Below are 24165 nucleotides of genomic sequence, written 5' to 3' on the forward strand. Positions count from 1 at the left end.
TCACATCCTTGGGGCCTTGGAAAGTGACCTTAATTGGAAACAGGGTTGTTGTGGATACAATTAGTTAAAATGAGATTATACTGGAATAATGTGGGCCCTTAATTCAATATGGCTGGTATTCTTATAAAAGAAGCGACACAGCTAGGAGGGAGAGAAGGAAGGACAGCTAAGGGACTTTGACAGGAGTAGAGATTCACGTTTTGGAGCTGCAAGCCAAAGAATGCCAAGGATTGCTCGCAAACCATGAGAAGCTAGGAAAAAGATGAGGAAGGATTCCTCTCTACAGATTTCAGGGAGAGCAAAAACCTGTTAAGCACTTGCTTTTGGATCTCCACCCTCCAAAACGGTAAGACAATACGTTTCTCTTGTTTTAAGCCACCCAGTTTGTGGTACTTCCCTACAGCATCCCTTGAAAACTAATACACCCTCAGAGTAAATATTTTGGTTTGTTAATTAGATTAATATTTTGTTCACTGCACTATCACTCTGTATGAGATGATCTGATTTTTTAAATTTATTGGCAGTCCTGCCAGGAGTCCGTAAGATCCTTGAAAGCCAGGCTCCTGTCTTCTTCCTTCTGGCATCCCCACTGCTTGACAGAATTTCTAGCACACGGTAGGCCCTGAGGAAGTGTTTATGAATGAGTGAATAAACTATGCCAACTATACACTACAGTCAATGCCTGAGAACATGAACGGCAAAGATAATATCACAAACAATAAAAGTAGTTTTCCATTTAACTGAGGACTAAAAAACCCCTAGGATTTTAAATAACGTGAATGAAATACAGTGAACACACCAGAATCTGTACTTTGAAATACTTTTCCCCCCTTTCAAGGCAGCCACCTCTACCAGCTAAAGATTTATTTCAATAACTTAGTCACTGCTTAAAACTTTTTCTGGAATTCTTCATGTGGAACTGCTAATAGAGCCTCTTCTCACAGGGTAGATTTAATTTTGAGAAACTACCAAAAGTAATTTGAAGCTAAGCCTAGTGGATAAAGCCGGTGATAAAGCTGGATAAGATTTAAAAATGAGATATGCCTACTAAAAAAGAGACCGATTTTCCAGGGAGAGACTAACTTTCCAAAATTGAAAAGTTCTTTATGGCGGCATACTGAAGAGCTAATTTATGGTGATGGAAAACATAAAAGTTCCTGTGAAACAATCGATTGAACCGTTTTATTATTCTCAAACTTCAAGAAAACGTCGTCACAGAATAATGCCGTGTTCACCAGAATCTATGCCAAAGTAGAAAAAAAAAAGTAACATCAGCAGTGGTTCAAGGAACGCTCCAACTTCCATACCAACCATAACGAAATCATCCTTGCGATAAGCCTGAAACGTCTGGTCAAACCCGAACGCCTGCGCCTCGATTCTACCCAGCATAGACCTGGGGCAAAGAGAAGGACGGTCAGCTAGGGGTGGTACCCTCTGGGCAGCACATTCATCCGTCCCACCCACGGAGCCCGCCCTTCTTGAGGGTAACGCTGCCTCCGGGTTTCACTCAGGACGGGGCCGCCTCGACGCCCGATCCGCGCCTCCACAGCCGAGAAGGCCAAGGGGCATAAAGAAGAGCCCCTCGGCCTCTCACCACTGACGGAGCCGGCTGGTAGTCTGTGGGGTGCTCAGAGACTGGAAGGTTTTCTGGGGCAGGAATCTGAAGCTGTAGACGCCCAAATCACCCGGCTCCCCGGCCGCCATCTTGGTCCTCTCTGCGAGGAGTTGGGGCCGTTTCCAAGGCGACGCGGCGGCCTCGGGTGGGCGACGCTGCGGGGGCAGGGCGGGGCCACAGCGGGGCGGGGCCACGGCTCAACTGCGATCAAGGAGTCCGCGGAGCCGGCGGAGGAGGAAATGAGGGGTCTCCGACACAGAAAAAGCGCCAGTACACGCTTGTTGGCTTTAACCGTTAATAATAATTACTCCGCGTGGGTTAATATCTTAGTTTCAAACCTCTAATCTTAGATTTATAGCCATCTAAGTTTAGTGACTCAACCATTTGTGAAGAAAATGTTATTCTGAACTAATTATTTTCAAGAGAGATGTCTGTATAATTACTTGGGAAACTTTCACCCTCTGGCTTTTTTTTTTTCCTTTGAACGTTACATCTTAAGGCTAAAAAAAATTTTCCAAATACACTACAGTACAACATGCTGTTTAATAGAAACATATATTTCTGATTTTGTATTGAAAATTGCGTTTCGTATGTGTAGTTTTGTTGTAGTCGTTTTATCTGATAGTTGTGTACCAGAAGGAGCTGAGAAATGGCAGGATGTCGTTCTTTGCCACCTCTTTTCTAACTCCCTTTCCTTTTCCCTTAGTCCTCCAAAATCTTGATTATTCCATTTTCAGCCAACAGCAGTAGGAGAGAGAGGGAGAGAAACGCGCGCGCACACACAGTATTCGTCTTCATTGTGGATTTTATTGTTTTCATTAACCGTCGTCTTCTAAATATATTAGTCCTTTTATTTCATGAACATGGTTGAGTTTAAGACTACCATCTTGTTGTTTTGTATTTCTGTTCTTTTTTCCCTTTAATCCAACAAAGAAGAAATATTTTATTATTTCATTTTTCTCCTTCTTAGCTTTTTAATTATATGTTTTAATGTAGCTTTTAATGATTAGAGATAAAATATGACTACTTGATTTATTTCATACCACCTTAAGTCATCACTTTAACCACGTTTCAAACAAGAACCTTACAACAGGTAAAAATCTATTCACTTTTTACCTTTGTTTGTTGTGGGGGATCAAGATTTTACTTCTACAAAATGTCCAAAATACATTATTTTGTTACTGTTATTTTAAGCAGTGGATATTATTTCATAGGTACTAGTATATTTACCCTTTGCGTTTTTCTTATTCCTTCTAGCAGTTCTGAATTTATAATATGGGATTTTCACTGAAATTGAACATCTTCCTGTAGTATTTCTTATAATTCAAGTCTGTCTTCTGATAAGTAAATTTCTCAGTTTGTTGTCTGAAAGTGTCCTTATCTTCGTGTTTGAGTGGTATCTTACATCAGGCTGTGCAGAATTCTAAGTTGACGATTATTTTCCTCAGTACTTTAAATATGTATTCTATTGCCTTCTGGATTCCAAATTTTTGTTGTAAAGTCAACCATTATTTTTAGCGTTGCTCCTTTAAAAGCCATATGTCTTTTTTTTTTTTTTTGCCTTTGATTTCAGCAGCTTGGCTATTCCCTCTCTCTCCGTTTTGTGTGTGTGTGTGTGTATCTTGTATCTATGTGTTTTTGTGTGTGTGTTGTGTATTCATCCTGTTTGGGATGAGCTAGCTTCTTGAATTCTTTCAGTGATCTCTTTTAGTCAGTTTTCACCAACCCAGCCGTTCTCTCTTCAAATATTCTTCTTTGTCCTTTTCTTCTGGACTCCAATTACATGAATATTAGAACTTTTAACTATTTCCTGTATTTCTCTGTTGCATCTTTTTCAATTCTTTGTCTCTTCTTGTGCTTCATCTTTTTTACTCTTTATTGATCTGCCTTTGAATTCACTAATCTTTCCTGCTTAATTCTCAATTTTAGATATTTTATTTTTTATTTCTCAAATGTCCATCTTAGTCTTGTTTAATCTATTCTATTTAAGTCTCCATTTTTCATTCATTTAATACACATTTTTCTTAACAGATTAATTGAAGTTATTTTTAAACCTTTGAGTGCTTCAATAGAAGAATTATTTTTGGATCTACTTTTTCTGCCTGCTTTATTTCTTGATTATAAATCATGTTTCTTTGCCTTCTCACACATTTAACAACTTTTTGTTTTAGATACAACACTGTGTATTTGAAAAGCATAAGAGATTCAGAAGACGTATCTTCCACCAGAAAGTGTTCACTATTTGCTTTAGCCAGTAACTTTAATATTATCAGGGGTTCAGTGGGTCAAGGCTGAGTTTTAGTTTCAGTAGGACTGAACTGCAGTCTTGTCTATTTTGTTTCTATACCTTGAGCAGGCTTGATTGAAAATCTAATAGATCCTTATCTTCTGGGCCCCCCAAAATGAGAACATTCAGGTCTTCTTTTCAGAGGTATTGAACTTGCACTTCAGCTTCCTACATTCTTGAGCACTGAAATCTAGCCAATGTCTTGACGGGGAGACTGAATGTGTGTTTGAGACAGGCCCCAGCTCTTCACTAGGACTTTGTTTTCTAAGCACCAGGAAATTATGGAAAATCTCACTGTGCTTTAGAAGTTTCTGCAGAGCAATTCCACATCCTACACAATAGTGCCCAAACTCAGCAAATTTACTTTAGGAGTGTAGCCATGTTCAACCCTTAAAATTTACTTGCATGACTACCAAAAGTCATTCAGTCTTAACTTTGCATCATTCAGTCAGTCAGTCAGTTCAGTCACTCAGTCGTGTCTGACTCTTTGCAACCCCATGAACCGCAGCTGCGGCATGCCAGGCTTCCCTGTCCATCACCAACTCCTGGAGTCCACCCAAACCCATTTCCATTGAGTTGGTGAGGCCATCCAACCATCTCATCCTCTGTCATCCCCTTTTCCTCCTGCCCTTAATCTTTGCATATCAGTCAGTAAATGAGACTTTTGAAGACCTCAACTCATCTTGGAAGGGTTTCTAGGGGAGGTATCAGAATATAGATTCCTTGATTTCACCACCAGAGATTGAGATTCCTCAACTCTTGGATGGTGTGTAGGAATTTTATTTTTAATATGCACTTTGGATACATTTGATGCAGATTTTCCATACTATTCAATGAGAAAAACTTTCCCACACTTTCTTTAAAATCTATAATAAATATCATCTCATGAAGAAATTTAATACTTCTGTCTGACTTTGTATAGATTTGGTTCTTGTTAGACAATCAAGTTCAACTGGAATTCCATCACCTCTACTAGCTTTGTTCATAGTGATGCTTTCTAAGGCCCACTTGACTTCACATTCCAGGATGTCTGGCTCTAGGTTAGTGATCACACCATCGTGATTATCTTGGTCATGAAGATCTTTTTTGTACAGTTCTTCTGTGTATTCTTGCCACCTCTTCTTAATATCTTCTGCTTCTGTTAGGTCCATACCGTTTCTGTTCTTTATCGAGCCAGTCTTTGCATGAAATGTTCCCTTGGTATCTCAAATTTTCTTGAAGAGATCGCTAGTCTTTCCCATTCTGTTGTTTTCCTCTGTTGCTTTGCATTGATCCCTAAGGAAGGCTTTCTTATCTCTTTTTGCTATTCTTTGGGACTCCGCATTCAGATGCTTATATCTTTCCTTTTCTCCTTGCTTTTCTCTTCTTTTCACAGCTATTTGTAAGGCCTCCCCAGACAGCCATTTTTCTTTTTTGCATTTCTTTTCCATGGGGATGGTCTTGATCCCTGTCTCCTGTACAATGTCACAAATCTCCGTCCATAGTTCATCAGGCACTGTATCTATCGGATCTAGTCCCTTAAATCTATTTCTCACTTCCACTGTATAATCATAAGGGATTTGATTTAGGTCATATCTGAATGGTCTAGTGGTTTTCCCTACTTTCTTCAATTTAAGTCTGAATTTGGCAATGAGGAGTTCACGATCTGAGCCACAGTCAGCTCCCAGTATTGTTTTTGCTGACTGTATAGAGCTTCTCCATGTTTGGCTGTAAAGAATATAATCAATCTGATTTTGGTGTTGACCATCTGGTGATGTCCATGTGTAGAGTCTTCTCTTGTGTTGTTGGAAGAGGGTGTTTGCTATGACCAGTGTGTTCTCTTGGCAAAACTCTATTACCCTTTGCCCTGTCATTCTGTATTCCAAGGCCAAATTTGCCTGTTACTCCAGGTGTTTTTTGACTTCCTGCTTTTGCATTCCAGTCCCCCTATAATGAAAAGGAAATCTTTTGGGGGTGTTAGTTCTAAAAGGTCTTGTAGGTCTTCATAGAACCATTCAGCTTCTTTAGCATTACTGGTTGGGGCATAGACTTGGATTACTGTGATATTGAATGGTTTGCCTTGGAAATGAACAGAGATCATTCTGTCGTTTTTGAGATTGCATCCAAGTACTGCATTTCAGACTCTTTTGTTGACCATGATGGCTACTCCATTTCTTCTAAGGGATTTCTGCCCACAGTAGTAGATATAATGGTCATCTGAGTTAAATTCACCTATTCCAGTCCATTTTAGTTCGCTGATTCCTAGAATGTCAATGTTCACTCTTGCCATCTCCTGTTTGACTACTTCCAATTTGCCTTGATTCGTGGACCTAACATTCCAGGTTCCTATGCAATATTGCTCTTTACAGAATCAGACCTTGCTTCTATCACCAGTCACATCCACAACTGGGTATTGTTTTTGCTTTGGCTCCATCCCTTCATTCTTTCTGGAATTATTTCTCCACTGATCTCCAGTAGCATATTGGGCACCTACTGACCTGGGGAGTTCCTCTTTCAGTATCCTATCATTTTGCCTTTTCATACTGTTCATGGGGTTCTCAAGGCAAGAATACTGAAGTGGTTTGCCATTCCCTTCTCCAGTGGACCACATTCTGTCAGACCTCTCCACCATGACCCGCCCGTCTTGGGTTGCCCCACAGGCATAACTTAGTTTCACTGAGTTAGACAAGGCTGTGGTCCGCGTGATTAGATTGACTAGTTTTCTATGATTATGGTTTGTGTGTCTGCCCTCAGCAGTGGCCACAGGACTGGAAAAGGTCAGTTCTCATTCCAATCCCAAAGAAAGGCAATGCCAAAGAATGCCCAAACTACCGCACAATTGCACTCATCTCACACGCTAGTAGAGAAATGCTCAAAATTCTCCAAGCCAGGCTTCATCAATACATGAATCATGAACTTCCAGATGTTCAAGCTGGTTTTAGAAAAGGCAGAGGAACCAGAGATCAAATTGCCAACATCTGCTGGATCATTGAAAAAGGACGAGAGTTCCAGAAAAACGTCTATTTCTGTTTTATTGACTATGCCAAAGCCTTTGACTGTGTGAATCACAATAAACTGTGGAAATTCTGAAAGAGATGGGCATACCAGACCACCTGACCTGCCTCTTGAGAAACCTATATGCAGGTCAGGAAGCAACATTTAGAACTGGACATGGAACAAAACAGACTGGTTCCAAATAGGAAAAGGAGTACGTCAAGGCTGTATATTGTCACCCTGCTTATTTAACTTGTATGCAGAATACATCATGAGAAACGCTGGTCTGGAAGAAGCACAAGCTGGAATCAAGATTGCCGGGAGAAATATCAATAACCTCAGACATGCAGATGACACCACCCTTATGGCAGAAAGTGAAGAGGAACTCAAAAGCCTTTTGATGAAAGTGAAAGAGGTGAGTGAAAAAGTTGGCTTAAAGCTTAACATTCAGAAAACTAAGATCATGGCATCTGGTCCCATCACTTCATGGCAAATAGATGGGAAAACAGTGGAAACAGTGTCAGACTTTATTTTGGGGGGCTCCAAAATCACTGCAGATGGTGATTGCAGCCATGAAATTAAAAGATGCTTACTCCTTGGAAGGAAAGTTAATACCATCCTAGATAGCATATTCAAAAGTAGCGACATTAGTTTGCCATCAAGTTCCATCTAGTCAAGGCTATGGTTTTTCCTGTGGTCATGTATGGATGTGAGAGTGGACTGTGAAGAAGGCTGAGCGCCAAAGAATTGATGCTTTTGAACTGTGGTGCTGGAGAAGATTCTTGAGAGTCCCTTGGACTGCAAGGAGATCCAACCAGTCCATTGTAAAGGAGATCAGTCCTGGGTGTTCATTGGAAGGACTGATGCTGAAGCTGAAACTCCAATACTTTGGCCACCTCATGTGAAGTGTTGACTCAGTAGAAAAGACTCTGATGCTGGGAGGAATTGGGGACAGGAGGAGAAGGGGACGACAGAGGATGAGATGGTTGGATGGCATCATCGACTCGATGGACATGAGTTTGAGTGAACTCCAGGAGTTGGTGATGGACAGGGAGGCCTGGCGTGCTGCAAATCATAGGGTCCCAAAGAGTCGGACATGACTGAGAGACTGAACTGAGACAATCAAGTATTTGATCATATACTATTTTGAATTTTTATGTTTCTGATTGTTTGGAAACTTCTTTCCCTAGAGATTACATACTATTCAGTATGGAATTTAACATTTTATAGAAACATTTTCCATAGGATCTAAGCCTGTGTATTTGTTTAGTTAATTTTTTCTAGGTTTTTCTAGCTTCATTGAGGTATAACCAACTTACAATGAACTGCACATATTTAAAGTGTAAAATGTGATGAGATTTTATATATGTGATCTTGGTGTTTTTTTAAAAAGCCCTCAAATAAAAGTAAAGATATACTTATTTTGAATTTCGGATACTAATTTAAAAACTTCTTTGCTTAGTTTTGCGTTACTCAAAAGTAAATCATTTTTACTTGTGTTGTTGATGAAATTCATCCTCTTTTTTTCAACCCTGTAATCAGTGATTATACTTTGCCTGTATAGTCTTAAGTTCAGTATTTACTTGGAAATTGATAGTTTTCTAGTTGTTATTTGTTACTTAAATGTGCATGATTGGTATATGTTCTATACAACCTTTATTAATTCAGTCTTGACAGTAGTTTTTTATTTTTATTTCCCCATCACCTGGCCTTCTGTGATGGCTCAGCAGGTAAAAAAAAAAAATCTATCTGCAAGGCAGGAGACACTGGAGACTTGGGTTTGATTTTTGATGAAGATCAGGAAGGTCAGGAAGATCCTTTGGAGGAAGAAATGGCAACCCACTCCAGTATTCTTGCCTGGAGGAACTCTGACAGGCTAAGCACAAGCACAATCATCTTTAAGTTTTTTCTTTATTAAAAAATTACATAATATGTTTAACACAGGATAAAAATAAGTAAGCAAAACAGAACAGAAATATCTGTGATCGCAGAACTATAATTTTTCAAGTTCTTGGAACAGTGAATAACATTTTCCATAGGGAGATTTTCCAGAAAAGAAAAAGATGTTTTCAGTCTGAATTTCATTGACACACGCTAAGGCGCCTTGGCCACACAAGTCTATGGAGGAAAAAAACCCTCCCATATTTACAAAACAGTTCTCGTATTTAACTTTATATATGTTTATGGTTTGTTTCTTCTTTATTTTTATTATCAGTTTTGATATTTTCAAAGTATTGTTACTGATCAGGGTCCCTGGACTCTTTAATCAAAAGAAATTGATAAGAGACCAGACAAGGAATTCAGACAAGGCTTTACTAGGACTCCTGCTGCAGCACAAGGAAGTAAAAACAAGTAACAGATTCTCTTGCTCACTCCCTGAGGGGCTGCTAGCTGGTCCCTGAAAAGGGGTGAGGGTGGAGCTGAGGGGTAGTTCAAGCCAGAGGAGCTGCTTAGGTGGTCTGCCCACCCCCTTGGTGGTGCTGTGTGCAGGGATCATTTACAGTGCCCTGCTTTTGCTCTCTGCACCTTAAAAGTGGAAGCTGGATTTTGGCCTTTTTGTATCTTGTTATTCATAATTTTGCAAATTTGGCCTTGGAATACAGAATGAAGCAGGGCAAAGACTAATAGAGTTTTGCCAAGAAAATGTGCTTGTCATAGCCAACACCTTCTTCCAACAACACAGGAGAAGATGCTACACATGGACATCACCAGATGGTCAACACCGAAATCAGATTGATTATATTCTTTGCAGCCAAACATGGAGAAGCTCTATACAGTCAACAAAAACAAGACCAGGAGCTGACTGTGGCTCAGATCATGAACTCCTTATTACCAAATTCAGACTTAAATTGAAGAAAGTAGGCAAAACCACTAGACCATTCAGGTAAGACCTAAATCAAATCCCTTATGATCATACAGTGGAAGTGAGAAATAGATTTAAGGGCCTAAATCTGATAGATACAGTGCCTGATGAACTATGGAATGAGGTTCATGACATTGTACAGGAGACAGGGATCAAGACCATCCCCAGGGAAAAGATATGTAAAAAAGAAAAATGGCTGTCTGGGGAGGCCTTACAAATAGCTGTGAAAAGAAGAGAAGCAAAAAGCAAAGGAAAAAAGGAAAGATATAAACATCTGAATGCGGAGTTCCAAAGAACAGCAAGAAGAGGTAAGAAAGCCTTCCTCAGAGATCAGTGCAAAGAAATAGAGGAAAACAACAGAATGGGAAAGACTAGCGATCTCTTCAAGAAAATCAGAGATACCAAAGGAATATTTCATGCAAAGATGAGCTCGATAAAGGACAGAAATGGTATGGACCTAACAGAAGCAGAAGATATTAAGAAGAGGTGGCAAGAATACACAGAACTGTACAAAAAAATCTTCATGACCCAGATAATCATGATGGTGTGATCACTGACCTAGAGCCAGACATTCTGGAATGTGAAGTCAAGTGGGCCTAGAAAGCATCACTACAAACAAAGTTAGTGGAGGTGATGGAATTCCAGTTGAGCTATTCCAAATCCTGAAAGATGATGCTGTGAAAGTGCTACACTCAATATGCCAACAAATTTGGAAAACTCAGCAGTGGCCACAGGACAGGAAAAGGTCAGTTTTCATTCCAATCCCAAAGAAAGGCAATGCCAAAGAATGCTCAAACTACCGCACAATTGCACTCATCTCACATGCTAGTAAAGTAATGCTCAAAATTCTCCAAGCCAGGCTTCAGCAATACGTGAACCGTGAACTTCCTGATGTTCAAGCTAGTTTTAGAAAAGGCAGAGGAACCAGAGATCAAATTGCCAACATCCGCTGAATCATGGAAAAAGCAAGAGAGTTCCAGAAAAACATCTATTTCTGCTTTCTTGACTATGCCAAATACTTTGACTGTGTGGATCACAACAAACTGTGGAAAATTCTGAAAGAGATGGGAATACCAGACCACCTGACCTGCCTCTTGAGAAATCTGTATGCAGGTCAGGAAGCAACAGTTAGAACTGGACATGGAACAACAGACTGGTTCCAAATAGGAAAAGGAGTACGTCAAGGCTGTATATTGTCACCCTGTTTATTTAACTTATATGCAGAGTACATCAGAAGAAACACAAGCTGGAATCAAGATTGCTGGAGAAATATCAATAACCTCAGATATGCAGATGACACCACCCTTATGGCAGAAAGTGAAGAGGAACTCAAAAGCCTCTTGTTGAAAGCGAAAGTGGAGAGTGGAAAAGTTGGCTTAAAGCTCAACATTCAGAAAACGAAGATCATGGCATCTGGTCCCATCACTTCATGGGAAATAGATGGGGAAACAGTGGAAACAGTGTCAGACTTTATTTTTCTGGGCTCCAAAATCACTACAGATGGTGACTGCAGCCATGAAATGAAAAGACGCTTACTCCTTGGAAGGAAAGTTATGACCAACCTAGATAGCATATTCAAAAGCAGAGACATTACTTTGCCAACAAAGGTTTGTCTAGTCAAGGCTATGGTTTTTCCTGTGGTCATGTATGGATGTGAGAGTTGGACTGTGAAGAAGGATCAGCGCTGAAGAATTGATGCTTTTGAGCTGTGGTGTTGGAGAGGACTCTGGAGAGTCCCTTGGACTGCAAGGAGATCCAACCAGTCCATTCTGAAGGAGATCAGCTCTGGGATTTCTCTGGAAGGAATGATGCTGAATCTGAAACTCCAGTACTTTGGCCACCTCATGTGAAGAGTTGACTCATTGGAAAAGACTCTGATGCTGGGAGGGATTGGGGGCAGGAGGAGAAGGGGACGACAGAGGATGAGATGGCTGGATGGCATCGCTGACTCGATGGACACAAGTCTGAGTGAACTCCGGGAGTTGTTGATGGACAGGGAGGCCTGGCGTACTGCGATTCATGGCGTCGCAAAGAGTCGGACACGACTGGGCAACTGAACTGAACTGAGCTGAGCTGTTCATAATTTGCCCCAACTGGGTAGGTGCAGTTATATTTTCTTTGTATTCTGTTGTTCTAGGAGAGGCCTGTATGTGTAAACACTATAGCAAAGGGTCTCAGGCCCCAGGTCCCAACCTGTGTCAGTATAACTGTGTTTAATAGCATGGACAATGAAGTTAGATAAAAAATCTAACTCTAGCTCTCGTGTTTAGGTTTCTTCATCTATAAATTGAATTTTTTTTTTTTTTGCTTCATAGTATTATCATGAGGATTAAATCATGTAAGTTGCATGAAGTGCTTATCACAGTGACTGGCACTTAAAATCCCAGTGTGTGGTAGTTGTTAATATTAATGGCTATTTTCACATGGGCTTCTAAGAACAGAATATCAGTATATAGTTTGTATATATAGGAAATAAGGTTTGAGTTGATATATTTCAATTTGTGTCTATCCCTTAGAGATTCATTGGATTTGTTGTTTTTGTTGTTCAGTCACTAAGTTGTGTATGACGGTTTGTGATCCCATGGACTGCAGCATGCCAGGCTCCATTGTCCTTCACTATCTCCAGAGTTTGCTCAAATTCATGTCCATTGAGTCGGTGATGCTATCTAACCATCTCATCCTCTGCCACCACTTTCTCCTTTTGCTTTCAGTCTTTTCCAGCATCAGGGTCTTTTTCAATGAGTTGGCTTTTTGCATCAGGTGGTCAAAGTATTGGAGCTTCAGCATCAGTCCTTCCAATGAATATTCAGGGTTGATTTTCTTTAGGATTGACTGGTTTGATCTCCTTGCCATCCAAGGGACTCTCAAGAGTATTCTCCAACACAATTCAAAACCATCAATTCTTTGGCTCTCAGCCTTCTTTATGGTCCAGCTCTCATATCTGTACATAACTACTAGAAAAACCAAATTATTGTTTTTCTCTCCTTTAGCTGTTTATAGTTTTCCATCAATTGCTATGAATCTCAGTTTGCATCCTTAAAACATGAACTTTGCTTCATTGGATTGTAAATTGTGGTTTACACTGTGCTACAGTGGTTTAGTTGCTAAGTTGTGTCCGACTCTCGTGACTCCATGGATTGTAGCCTGCCGGCTCCTCTATCCTTGGGATACTCTAGGCAAGAATGCTGGAGTGGGTTGTCATTTCCTTCTCCAGGGGATCTTCCTGACCCAGGATCGAACCCAGGTCTCCTGCATTGCAGGCAGATTCCTTATCGACTGAGCTACAAGGGAAGCCTTATGAATGTGTAATTATTACTGCTGGCTGTCATACATTCATGTAACTGTAAAAGACTGCTAAGTAAAACATTACCATTGTTCTGATATTTGGTCATTAAGCGAAGTCGCTCAGTCGTGTCTGACTTTTTGCGACCCCATGGACTGTAGCCTACCAGGCTCCTCCGTCTATGGGATTATCCAGGCAAGAGTACTGGAGTGGGTTGTCATTTCCTTTTCCAGGGGATCTCCCCAAACCAGGGATCGAATCCTGGTCTCCTGCACTGCAGGCAGATGTTTTAACCTCTGAGCTATCAGGGAAGTTAGCTGTTTTTATTTGGTCATTCAGTTCAGTTCAGTCGCTCAGTTGTGTCCGACTCTTTGTGACCCCATGAATCGCAGCGCGCCAGGCCTCCCTGTCCGTCACCAACTTCCGGAGTTCACTGAGACTCACGTCCATCGAGTCAGTGACGTCATCCAGCCATCTCATCCTCTGTTGTCCCCTTCCCCTCCTGCCCCCAATCCCTCCCAGCATCAGAGTCTTTTCCAATGAGTCAACTCTTCGCATGAGGTGGCCAAAGTACTGGAGTTTCAGCTTTAGCACCATTCCTTCCAAAGAAATCCCAGGGCTGATCTCCTTCAGAATGGATTTGTTGGATCTCCTTGCAGTCCAAGGGACTCTCCAGAGTCTTCTCCAACACCACAGCTCAAAAGCATCAATTCTTCAGTGTTCAGCCTTCTTCACAGTCCAACTCTCACATCCATACATGACCACAAGGAAAACCTTAGCCTTGACTAGACGGACCTTTGTTGGCAAAGTAATGTCTCTGCTTTTGAATATGCTATCTAGGTTGGTCATAACTTTCCTTCCAAGGAGTAAGCGTCTTTTCATTTCATGGCTGCAGTCACCATCTGTAGTGATTTTGGAGCCCAGAAAAATAAAGTCTGACACTGTTTCCACTGTTTCCCCATCTATTTCCCATGAAGTGATGGGACCAGATGCCATGATCTTCGTTTTCTGAATGTTGAGCTTTAAGCCAACTTTTTCACTCTCCACTTTCACTTTCATCAAGAGGCTTTTGAGTTCCTCTTCACTTTCTGCCATAAGGGTGGTGTCATCTGCATATCTGAGGTTATTGATATTTCTCCAGCAATCTTGATTCCAGCTTGTGTTTCTTCCAGTCCAGTGTTTCTCAGGATGTACTCTGCATATAAGTTAAATAAGCAGGGTGACAATATACAGCCTTGACGTACTCCTTTTCCTATTTGGAACCAGTCTGTTGTTCCATGTCCAGTTCTAACTGTTGCTTCCTGACCTGCATACAGATTTCTCAAGAGGCAGGTCAGGTGGTCTGGTATTCCCATCTCTTTCAGAATTTTCCACAGTTTGTTGTGATCCACACAGTCATAGTCAAGAAAGCAGAAATAGATGTTTTTCTGGAACTCTCTTGCTTTTTCCATGATTCAGCGGATGTTGGCAATTTGATCTCTGGTTCCTCTGCCTTTTCTAAAACTAGCTTGAACATCAGGAAGTTCACGGTTCACGTATTGCTGAAGCCTGGCTTGGAGAATTTTGAGCATTACTTTACTAGCATGTGAGATGAGTGCAATTGTGCGGTAGTTTGAGCATTCTTTGGCATTGCCTTTCTTTGGGATTGGAATGAAAACTGACCTTTTCCAGTCCTGTGGCCACTGCTGAGTTTTCCAAATTTGTTGGCATATTGAGTGTAGCACTTTCACAGCATCATCTTTCAGGATTTGAAATAGCTCAACTGGAATTCCATCACCTCCACTAGCTTTGTTTGTAGTGATGCTTTCTAGGCCCACTTGACTTCACATTCCAGAATGTCTGGCTCTAGATGAGTGATCACACCATCATGATTATCTGGGTCATGAAGATCTTTTTTGTACAGTTCTTTTGTGTATTCTTGCCACCTCTTCTTAATATCTTCTGCTTCTGTTAGGTCCATACCATTTCTGTCCTTTATCGAGCCCATCTTTGCATGAAATATTCCGTTGGTATCTCTAATTTTTTTGAAGAGATCTCTAGTCTTTCCCATTCTGTTGTTTTCCTCTATTTCTTTGCATTGATCACTGAAGAAGGCTTTCTTATCCCTTCTTGCTGTTCTTTGGAACTCTGCATTCAGATGTTTATATCTTTCCTTTTTTCTTTTGCTTTTTGCTTCTCTTCTTTTCACAGCAATTTGTAAGGCCTCCCCAGACAGCCATTTTCTTTTTTGCATTTCTTTTCCCTGGGGATGGTCTTGTTCCCTGTCTCCTGTACAATGTCAGGAACCTCATTCCATAGTTCATCAGGCACTCTATCTATCAGATCTAGGCCCTTAAATCTATTTCTCAGTTCCACTGTATAATCATAAGGGATTGATTTAGGTCATACCTGAATGGTCTAGTGGTTTTGCCTACTTTCTTCAATTTAAGTCTGAATTTGGTAATAAGGAGTTCATGATCTGAGCCGCAGTCAGCTCCTGGTCTTGTTTTGTTAATTCTATAGAGCTTCTCCATGTTTGGCTGCAAAGAATATAATCAATCTGATTTTGGTGTTGACCATCTGGTGATGTCCATGTGTAGCATCTTCTCTTGTGTTGTTGGAAGGTGTTTGCTATAACCAGTGCATTTTCTTGGCAAAACTCTATTCGTCTTTGCCCTGCTTCATTCCGTATTCCAAGGCCAAATTTGCCTGTTACTCCAGGTGTTTTTTGACTTCCTACTTTTGCATTCCAGTCCCCTATAATGAAAAGGACATCTTTTTTGGGTGTTAGTTCTAAAAGGTCTTGTAGGTCTTCACAGAACTGTTCAACTTCAGCTTCTTCAGCATTACTGGTCATTAGCTGTTATTATTCTTTCAGGTTTTACATTCTTTTCATTTGGCTAGTTTGCACATACCCTGCATATTACTAGGCACTATGAGAGTTCCAAGATATATGAAATATTGATCCTGCCTGCAAAGCTCTTACAAATTAGTTGAAAATTATTGAACAGTCCTTCTCATCTTGTATGCATGTTTAGTTGCTCTGTTATGTCTGACTCTGGAACCATGTGGACTGTAGCCTGCCAAACTCTTCTGTCCATGGGATTTTCCAGGCAAGAACTCTGGAGTGGGTTGCCACTTCCTACTCCAGGGGATCTCCTGATCCAGGGATCAAACCCGGCCTCCTGCATTGCCAGGCCAATTTACCACTGAGTCACCTGGGAAGCCCATGTTATCTTGTCTTTCATGTCATAAACTCTGCTTAGTTCTTCTCATTCTTCTAAAATTCAATCTAATCTTCTCATTGATCATTTATCCTTTGTCACTGTTTAAGGTTGCCAAACTGCCAGCTTTTACCTGATAACTTACAATACACATCTATTTGACCTAAAATAAGTCTGACTTAAAAACATTCAATAAATTGAGGCGAGAGCTAATTCTAATATTGGCTTATATCAATGTGCCAAAATAGCACTTATGTTTTTTCTATAATTCTACTTGGTGTGAATTTTCTATGATTGTAATGATGTGAAAAAGGTTTACGGAACACAGTTAGTAGCCAAGAACAATATTAAGTTGATTTAGTGGTTTTGTGTTCCTAATAAATAAGAATAGAATTTTTACTTTGGAGGAATGAAATAGTAACTGTGATCACAACTATTTGAAATTTGAAAAATGTTGTTTATCAGTAGGTTACTTTGTTTAGATCAGTGGCTATTCAAAGTCAGTTCATAATAAAAAATTCATTTCGTCTGTGGCCAAATGAACAAACTAAGCATGATATACTTTTTCATAAAATTAAATCCCTTCATATTAAAGAAGCTTCTTTATTTCTAAATTATGCTGTCTTTTTTTTTTTTTTTTTTTTGTAATTAAAATCTCCTTTCCTTAGGGAATGGGCTTCCCTGGTAGCTCAGTTGGTAAAGAATCCGCCTGCAATGCAGGAGACCCCAGTTCGATTCCTGGGGCTGGAAGATCTGGTGGAGAAGGGATAGACTACCCATTCCAGTATTCTTGGGTTTCCCTGGTGGCTCAGCCAGTGAAGAATCTGCCTGCAATGCAGGAAACCTGGGTTCAATCCCTGGGTTGGGAAGATCCCCTGGAGAAGGGAACGATGACCCACCTCAGTATCCTGGCCTGGAGAATCCCATGGACTCTCCATGGGGTTTCAAAGAGTTGGACACAACTGAGCGACTTCCACTTCCTTAGGAAATATGATATTAAATAAAAGTTTTATAACCCTATGTCTATTAGGTTGGTAGAATCTTGCTGCTTAAAGTGTGGTTGATGGTCAAATTGAAATCATTTGTGAGCTTGTAGAAATGCAGTATCTCTGACCCCATCCCAGACCTATGGAATCAGATTCTGCAAGTGATTCATATACACATTAAATGAGAAATGCTGATTTAGAAATACCCACCCATCGGCCCTATCCCCTTTTGTTTTCAAGTTATTCTGTCCTTCCATCTACCCATTTGCTCAATTCAGAAACCTAGGCCTTATCTTTGCCCCTACCTGTCTCACCCCTCCCCTATCCTCTCCCATGTCAAACTCATCATTAAATTTCATAATCTTCTAAATATAGAAGATATCCACTTCTCTCCAGTTTCCACTGTTGACACTTCAGTTTAAGCCACCATCATCTTTTTGATTGGATGATGATCAGCAAGGCTTCCTACCTCCTCTCCCTCTTTCACTTCTGCCATCCTGACCTCCATTCTGTACACAACAGCCAGATTGAGCTTATGAAAATAATAAATCAGATTCTAAAACTTCACTGTTGAGAATCCTTTAATGGGTTTCCATTCAGTTCAGTCTCTCAGTTATGTCCAACTCTTTGTGACCCCATGGACTTCAGCACGCTAGGCTTGCCTGTCCATCACCAACTCCCGGAGCTTGCTCAAACTCATGTCCATTGAGTTGGTGATGCCATCCAACTATCTCATCCTCTGTCGTTCCCTTGTCCTCCTGCCTTCAATCTTCCCCAGCATCAGGGTCTTTTCCAACGAGTTGGCTCTTTGCATCAGGTGGCCAAAATATTGGATCTTCAGCTTCAGCATCAGTCCTTCCAATGAATATTCAGGATTGATTTCCTTTAGGATTGACTGGTTTGATCTCCTTGCAGTCCAAGGGACTCTCAAGAGTCTTCTCTGACACCACAGTTCTGTTGCCCTTAGGTAAAATCCAACTCCTGGTGGTCTATATTCTTCATTTTCAGCCTCATTACTCACCTCCCTCTTTGGCTCCCTACTCAGAGATCATTGGTCTGGAAAGAGCCAAGCTCTTTTCTTGCTCAGGGCCTGGTAAAAAGTATATCCTTTGCTTGGAACACTTTTCTTCCTTTTACTTTCAGCCTAACTACTTCCTATGCATCCTTCACATTTTGAATTATTAATTGCTTCCCTAGAGGGACCTTTCTGACAGCCTGGTTAATATTGGTTTTCCTGGTTATTCGCTTATAACACATACTTGTCCCTCATAAGCTTTATAACAATGTGCAATTATTCAAATATTTGTGTGCTTCTATGGTTAATGTTTGTCTTCCTCACTAGCCATAAAAATTCAAGAGGTCAGAGACTGTTCAACACATGTTTTTGGTCACTGGCACACTGAAGGAAATTCCAAAAAAATCTGTTGAGTAAATGAGTCAGTGTTTCTGATTTTACTGAGCTATTTCATGTTACATGGGCTTCCTTGGTGGCTTGGTGGTAAAGAATCCACTTGCCGATGAAGGAAATGGCAACCTCCTCCAGTATTCTTGCCTGGGAAATCCCATGGACAGAGAAGCCTGGAGACCTAAGGTCCGTAGGTTCACAACTTAGCAACTAAAGAACAACAGGAACACTACCATATCATACACAAATAAGACAAATAATTTGACTAAGTTGTGTTTTTGTTGTAAGCTTCCTGGATGGCTCAGTGGTAAAGAATCCGCCTGCAGTGCAGTTGACACAGGAGACGCAGGTTCAGTCCATGGGTCGGGAAGATCCCGTGGAGGAAGAAATGACAACCCACTCCAGTGTTGTTGGCTGGAGAACCCCGTGGACAGAGGAGTCCATAGGGTCACAAAGAGTCTGACACGACAGAGCCTGAGCACACCTGAAAGCATTAAGTTTAGCTCCAGGCAGATTTGCTGCCTTCTTCTATCTGTTTAATTTAAAACAATTTGAGCTCTTACGAATTAAGTCTATTTACAGATAACGTTTTTTAGAGGTTTAATTTACAGGTAATTAGTACTGTGGGCTAAGCATAGATTTTTTTAGGTCAAGCTATCTGCTCTTTACTCTGCCACATACTCATCTCTAAGCCTCAGTTTCCTCTTCTGGGTTGTTTCAAGAATATACATGCTTATCACAGTGCCTGTGTGTGCTGACTAAGGGAGCATTATCGTTATTTGCTTACTGGCTTTGACAGTGTTTAGCACAGCAGCAGCCTGTAGTTCATCAACTCATGTATCTGCAGCAGTTAAAAGGTCCTGCGGTAAAGGAAAGGGTTAAACCTGACGCCTCCGGTTTCTGGAAGATTTCTGCCTCCAGTAGTGTGGAGGGGGATGGGCAGGGCCCCAGGAAGAGATAAACAAGTTGGGGCTGGAACTTGTCTCTGCTCTGTGACAGGGCCGCTTACTGTCTTTGACTTTAAAGCTTTTCAGGACTGTCAAGAAAAGCAGTTCCTTTGCCTTTCTAATAGTTGGGTACAACTCTTGTTAGTCTTGTTTGGCTTCTATAAAAATATTTTTTATTGCAAAATCCTGGTTTTGGTTGACACTTGTTTAAACTAAATTTATGAAATGGTATATAGTAAGGGACCCTGATTTCCTACTCCAGTCAGTCCACCACGCCTCCAGCCCTGCGAAAGGGGTAAGGCCCAGCAAGGGGTGTCACTCTTGCCTTCGATGGAGGAAAACACTAAGAACCGAAGCAGGAAACTGGTGCTCAGAAATGAAGGTTGAGGGGGAGGGGGTGCACTTGATTATTATTTACAGGTTTTTCTTTATGGGTAGATCTGTAGATAACCCTCCACTTAGTCCAAGGACTGACTGTTCTGCTTGCAGAAAGGGACCCTGAGCTGTTTCACACTAGTTTTGTATTGGAAATGGAATTCTGGTGAGAGATCCTCTGTGTTAACCTGTTGACCGTGACCACCCTTCACCCCCAACCATGTCCTCCCACCTCGATTGCCTTTCCTCATCTCCTGAGATGTTCTGGCTCAATGTGTTGTTTCCTATTTGGAGTTAGGAACATAATTGTGCGGCCCAGTCCATAGCTGTTCCTGCATGCTTCTTCCTGAGTGAAATATTTATCTAGCTTCTCACGCAGGCAGGCCCAGCTCCTCTTTCAAGGCTATGGGGAGTCTTTCATTTGTATGTTGCAAGGTCAGGGAGCTGCAGGAATGGGGTGAGGTGTCTCTCAATCAGAGCAGGTCTCTCTGCAGACCCAAAAGACAAATTCTCAAGATGTAAAAGGTTATTATTACTATTATTATTTTTTACAAGAGATATGGACTATTGTTGATACTTTAAAGATTGTTGTGGTTTGTAAAACACAGCTCCTCAGAAAGCACAGTGATTTGTTAAACCAGCTCATCATGTTCTTTAGACATATATTTAAATAATTATTAAAGCAGATGATAAGATGAGGTCCTTGAGATGTGCTATTGTATACACCAGTCTTTCTTGGCTATAGGGTCACACTGTTTTCTTATCCATGCATTTCTTTTCTTTGTCGATCACTGTGAATGCTTTTAAATGATTTGGTTTGAATAAGCTGTAAAGGCAAATGGAGCTGTGCATGTGGCTTTTTGATGTTTTTTTCCTCTGCAACTTCTCCTTCCCCTTACCTTGCACACAGAGTGATGTCTGTAGATTTTCAGGTGTGTCCAGGCCCCAGTGCTGCAAAGAAATAAACATACCTCCTCTCATTCATCCAGTCAACTGAGGTGGTGGATTGCCAGGATTAATGATTTAACACATGGAATGTGCTTAGACCAGTCTTCTGCGCACAGAAAGCTCTCAAGTGTTAGCCATTGTTATTATTTATTAGGTGCCCATTATTTACACAGGGGCTTTCCATGCTTCTTAGAGCCCAGTCTTCTGAAAGTTTACAATATAGTAGGAGAGACAGGACATGTGCCTAGCAGCTAGAGTTACTGCTTTAAAAAAAAATGTGATCATACCTTTTGTATAAAAATCTTCAAACTCTTATCAGGCCTCTAGTCGTCAGTCTGCTTGTACCTACCAACACAGTCATATCTTGTACCAGTTTCTCCTTTGTTCTCTAAACTCTAGTTATATTGGATTATTTCATTTCCTGGAATGCAAACTCCATTAGGAGAAAGAATTTTCTTCTGTTTTTGTTTAGTGATGAAACTCCAGCACCTATGATGTAGTCTGGAACACAGGACGAGATCTATCTTCTATCATTTGTTATTGTTGTTGAATAAATGTTAGTGTTAGCATTTGCGACTCTCTTGGCTCAGCGGGCAAAGAATCTGCCTGCAATGCAGGAGACAGCAGAGACTCAGGTTCGTCTGGGTTGGGAAGATCCCCTGGAGGAGGAAATGACAACCTGCTCCAGTATTCTTGTCTGAAGAATCCCATGGACAGAGGAGCCTGGTGGGATACAGTCCATTGGGTTGAGAAGAGTCAGATATGCCTGAACGACTAAGCACAAGCACTTACTTGAATGCAACCCACTTATCCCCATCACCTTCTTTCACTGAGCTACTCTCTACTTATCCTTTTGGCCTGTGTTTAATATCTTTCCTTTGGAGAGTTGTTCCCTGACACCCTTGTTTGCATTAGATTTTGTGCTACATGCTCAAATTTAATTTTGTGGTACTGTGAACTTTAAAACTTCCAATTGTTTAAAGTATCAAGAGAATCATATCTGTTTTGTTCACTCTGTATCCCCAGGTCCTAGTTTATTGCCCGGGTCATTGAAAGTTCTTAATTATTCAAAGTGAAAATAGCTCTAATAGAAGGTTGTTGTTGTTTAGTTGTTAAGTCATGTCTGACTTTTTTGCAACCCCACGGATTGTAGACCACCAGGGTCCTCTGTCTAGGCAAGAATACTAGAGTGGGTTGCCATATCCTTCTCCAGGGGATCTTCCCAACCCAAGGATTGAACCCATAACTCCTGCATTGCAGGCAGATTCTTTACTACTGAGTCATCAGGAAAGTTCCTAATGGAAGGCAGACTAAGATAAACGCTATAGTGCCATAAGAGGAATATAGATAAAGTGCTTGAAATTTAGAGGAGAAAAATATTATTTACAATAATAAGAATCAGGGAATGCTCAAAAGAAGATGTAGTATTAGAGCTAGGCTTAGTGGATGGGTAGGATTTGGAGGTGGTGAGGAATGTCCCCCTTGACCATAGCCTGAGCCAGTGTGTGAAATGCTGTAGACACTATGTGTACCACCCAGAGTCCCTTGCGGAACTGAGGCACTCATTGCCTAAAGAATGGAATTATGATCTGAGTCTTTCTCTAGGAAAGGCCCACAACCTAAGAGAGCTTCTCCACTCAAGTTTACTTCTCAGGGCGCCACAATCCAATGCCTGGACAACATTGCCCCTTACTTCAATTTGGGACTTCTCATTTGAGTTTCAGAGGTCGTTCTAGTTTTTCCTGGAATCTCTGTTGTAACCGTTTCAGAGTTCTAACATCTCTTTCTGTTTTCATCCTGCTTCCTTCACTCCTTTACAGGACAGAACTCCTCGATAAACTTTTGTGCACAGATGTCTGCCTCAAAGTCTGTTTCCTGTGGACCTCAATCTAAATAAGCAGCAGACATTACAGGAGGATCTAGAAAATGGAAAGTTCCTGCCCACCACCACCCCACCCCCCCACCATTTAAAGCAGTTGAATCTCTTCAACAAAATTCTTGTCTGGAAACATCATCATGTAAATATGGTGAAAGGGGAGTTTCTGTACTTGAAGTGGGAGGGAGTCCTACTGTTTTTGCCTATTTTGGCTCCCTTATTCTGTGCCAAGATAATTCTCAGAGGGCTTTACACACCCACTAGGTCTCATCTGAGTACAGTTCAAAAACCAGTAGGAAAATCACAGAATCCATGGAATAGAGTAGGAGAGAAAACAAGGTCAGGCTGTTGAGTGCTTTGTATGTCAGGACAGGAAATCTGAACATTATTCTGGAGGTGAGGGTAGGAGAATACTGACGGTAGTAAATTCAGGGGCTAACGTGATCAGAACTGCATTGAGGCAAATGGGTAAACATAAGGGGAATAAATGAAATCTCTTCCTCACATTATATAGCAATTTCCAGGTAGATTACATGCATACATGTAATGCAGTCATAAAATTAGTATAAAATATATAAATGTGTACGGAGTCTTGGGATTTTCCTTAAAAACATGATACCACAAGACTTACCTGGGGGGCATTCTTTTTAAACATGATACTCCAGAAAGAAAAAGATTGACAGATTTAGATGAAAAAATTAGAAACATCTGCACATGTAAAATACCCTAACTAAAAAACCCAAATGATAATTGGAAAATATATTTTGAAATAGATTGAGAATTACTATCCTGAATACATAAAAGGCTCATGAAAATCAACTTAACAATAGAAAAATATGTACAAATAATTCACACACACACAAAAATGACCAAAATAAAAAAAATTCTAGTAATCAAAGAAATACGTATAAATTAAAATAATGATGTCCCTTTTTTCACTCATCAAACTGGCCAAGTATGGCAGGTACTGTTCTTTGCTTACCCCAAAGCCACCTCCTAGTCTCTTCCTTGCTAACAGAATCATAGCTATGTTTTCAAATTGGGTAGCAGTGTACTGTTCTCAATGAAGGCAGTTCCAGTCCCTGGTTTAGGGGTAAATCTGAGGTCCATTTAGGCTGCTGAAATAGAAGAGTAAATCATCAACCCTGAATATTCATTGGAAGGACTGATGCTGCAGCTGAAGCTCCAATACTTTGGTCACCTGATCTGAAGAGCTTACTCATTGGAAAAGACCCTGATGCTGGGAAAGGAGAAGAAGGGGGTGACAGAGGATGAGATGCCTGGATGACATCACAGACTTGATGGACATGAGTTTGAGCAAGCTAGGGAGATAATGAAGAGCAGGGAAGTTGGGTGTGCTGCAGTCCATGGGGTTGCAAAGAGTCAGACATAACTGAGTGACTG

At 40.8% G+C, this 24165-nt stretch overlaps 1 protein-coding gene and 1 long non-coding RNA gene across 8 annotated transcripts in view; one reads left to right on the top strand and one right to left on the bottom strand.

Annotated features, from left to right (window-relative positions):
• CFAP300 (cilia and flagella associated protein 300) overlaps window positions 1–1717 on the bottom strand; it is a 29296-nt gene extending 27579 nt beyond the window's left edge. For 6 of the 7 annotated variants that reach the window (XM_086338896.1, XM_086338898.1, XM_086338897.1 and 3 more), the window contains exons 1-2: window positions 1595–1717; window positions 1312–1393 (exon numbers count right to left, since the gene is read on the bottom strand). In XM_086338896.1, the coding sequence (XP_086195022.1) occupies window positions 1312–1393; window positions 1595–1704 (192 nt within the window). In that variant the 5' untranslated portion in view covers window positions 1705–1717. Of the gene's footprint in view, window positions 1–1307; window positions 1394–1594 lie in introns of all 7 variants that reach the window. The other variant, XM_086338895.1, reaches the window with a different exon arrangement.
• Window positions 210–22880, top strand: LOC147357304 (uncharacterized). Its single transcript, XR_015141753.1, has 2 exons — window positions 210–346; window positions 22706–22880. It is a non-coding gene; the product is annotated as an uncharacterized LOC147357304 (long non-coding RNA).
• Window positions 22881–24165: the final 1285 nt, after the last annotated feature.

This window comes from Bos grunniens, chromosome 15 (genome assembly GCF_055505025.1).
Source record: "Bos grunniens cultivar Pamir isolate PY7600 chromosome 15, Bosgru_T2T1.0, whole genome shotgun sequence".
In the NCBI taxonomy this organism is placed as follows: domain Eukaryota; kingdom Metazoa; phylum Chordata; class Mammalia; order Artiodactyla; family Bovidae; genus Bos; species Bos grunniens.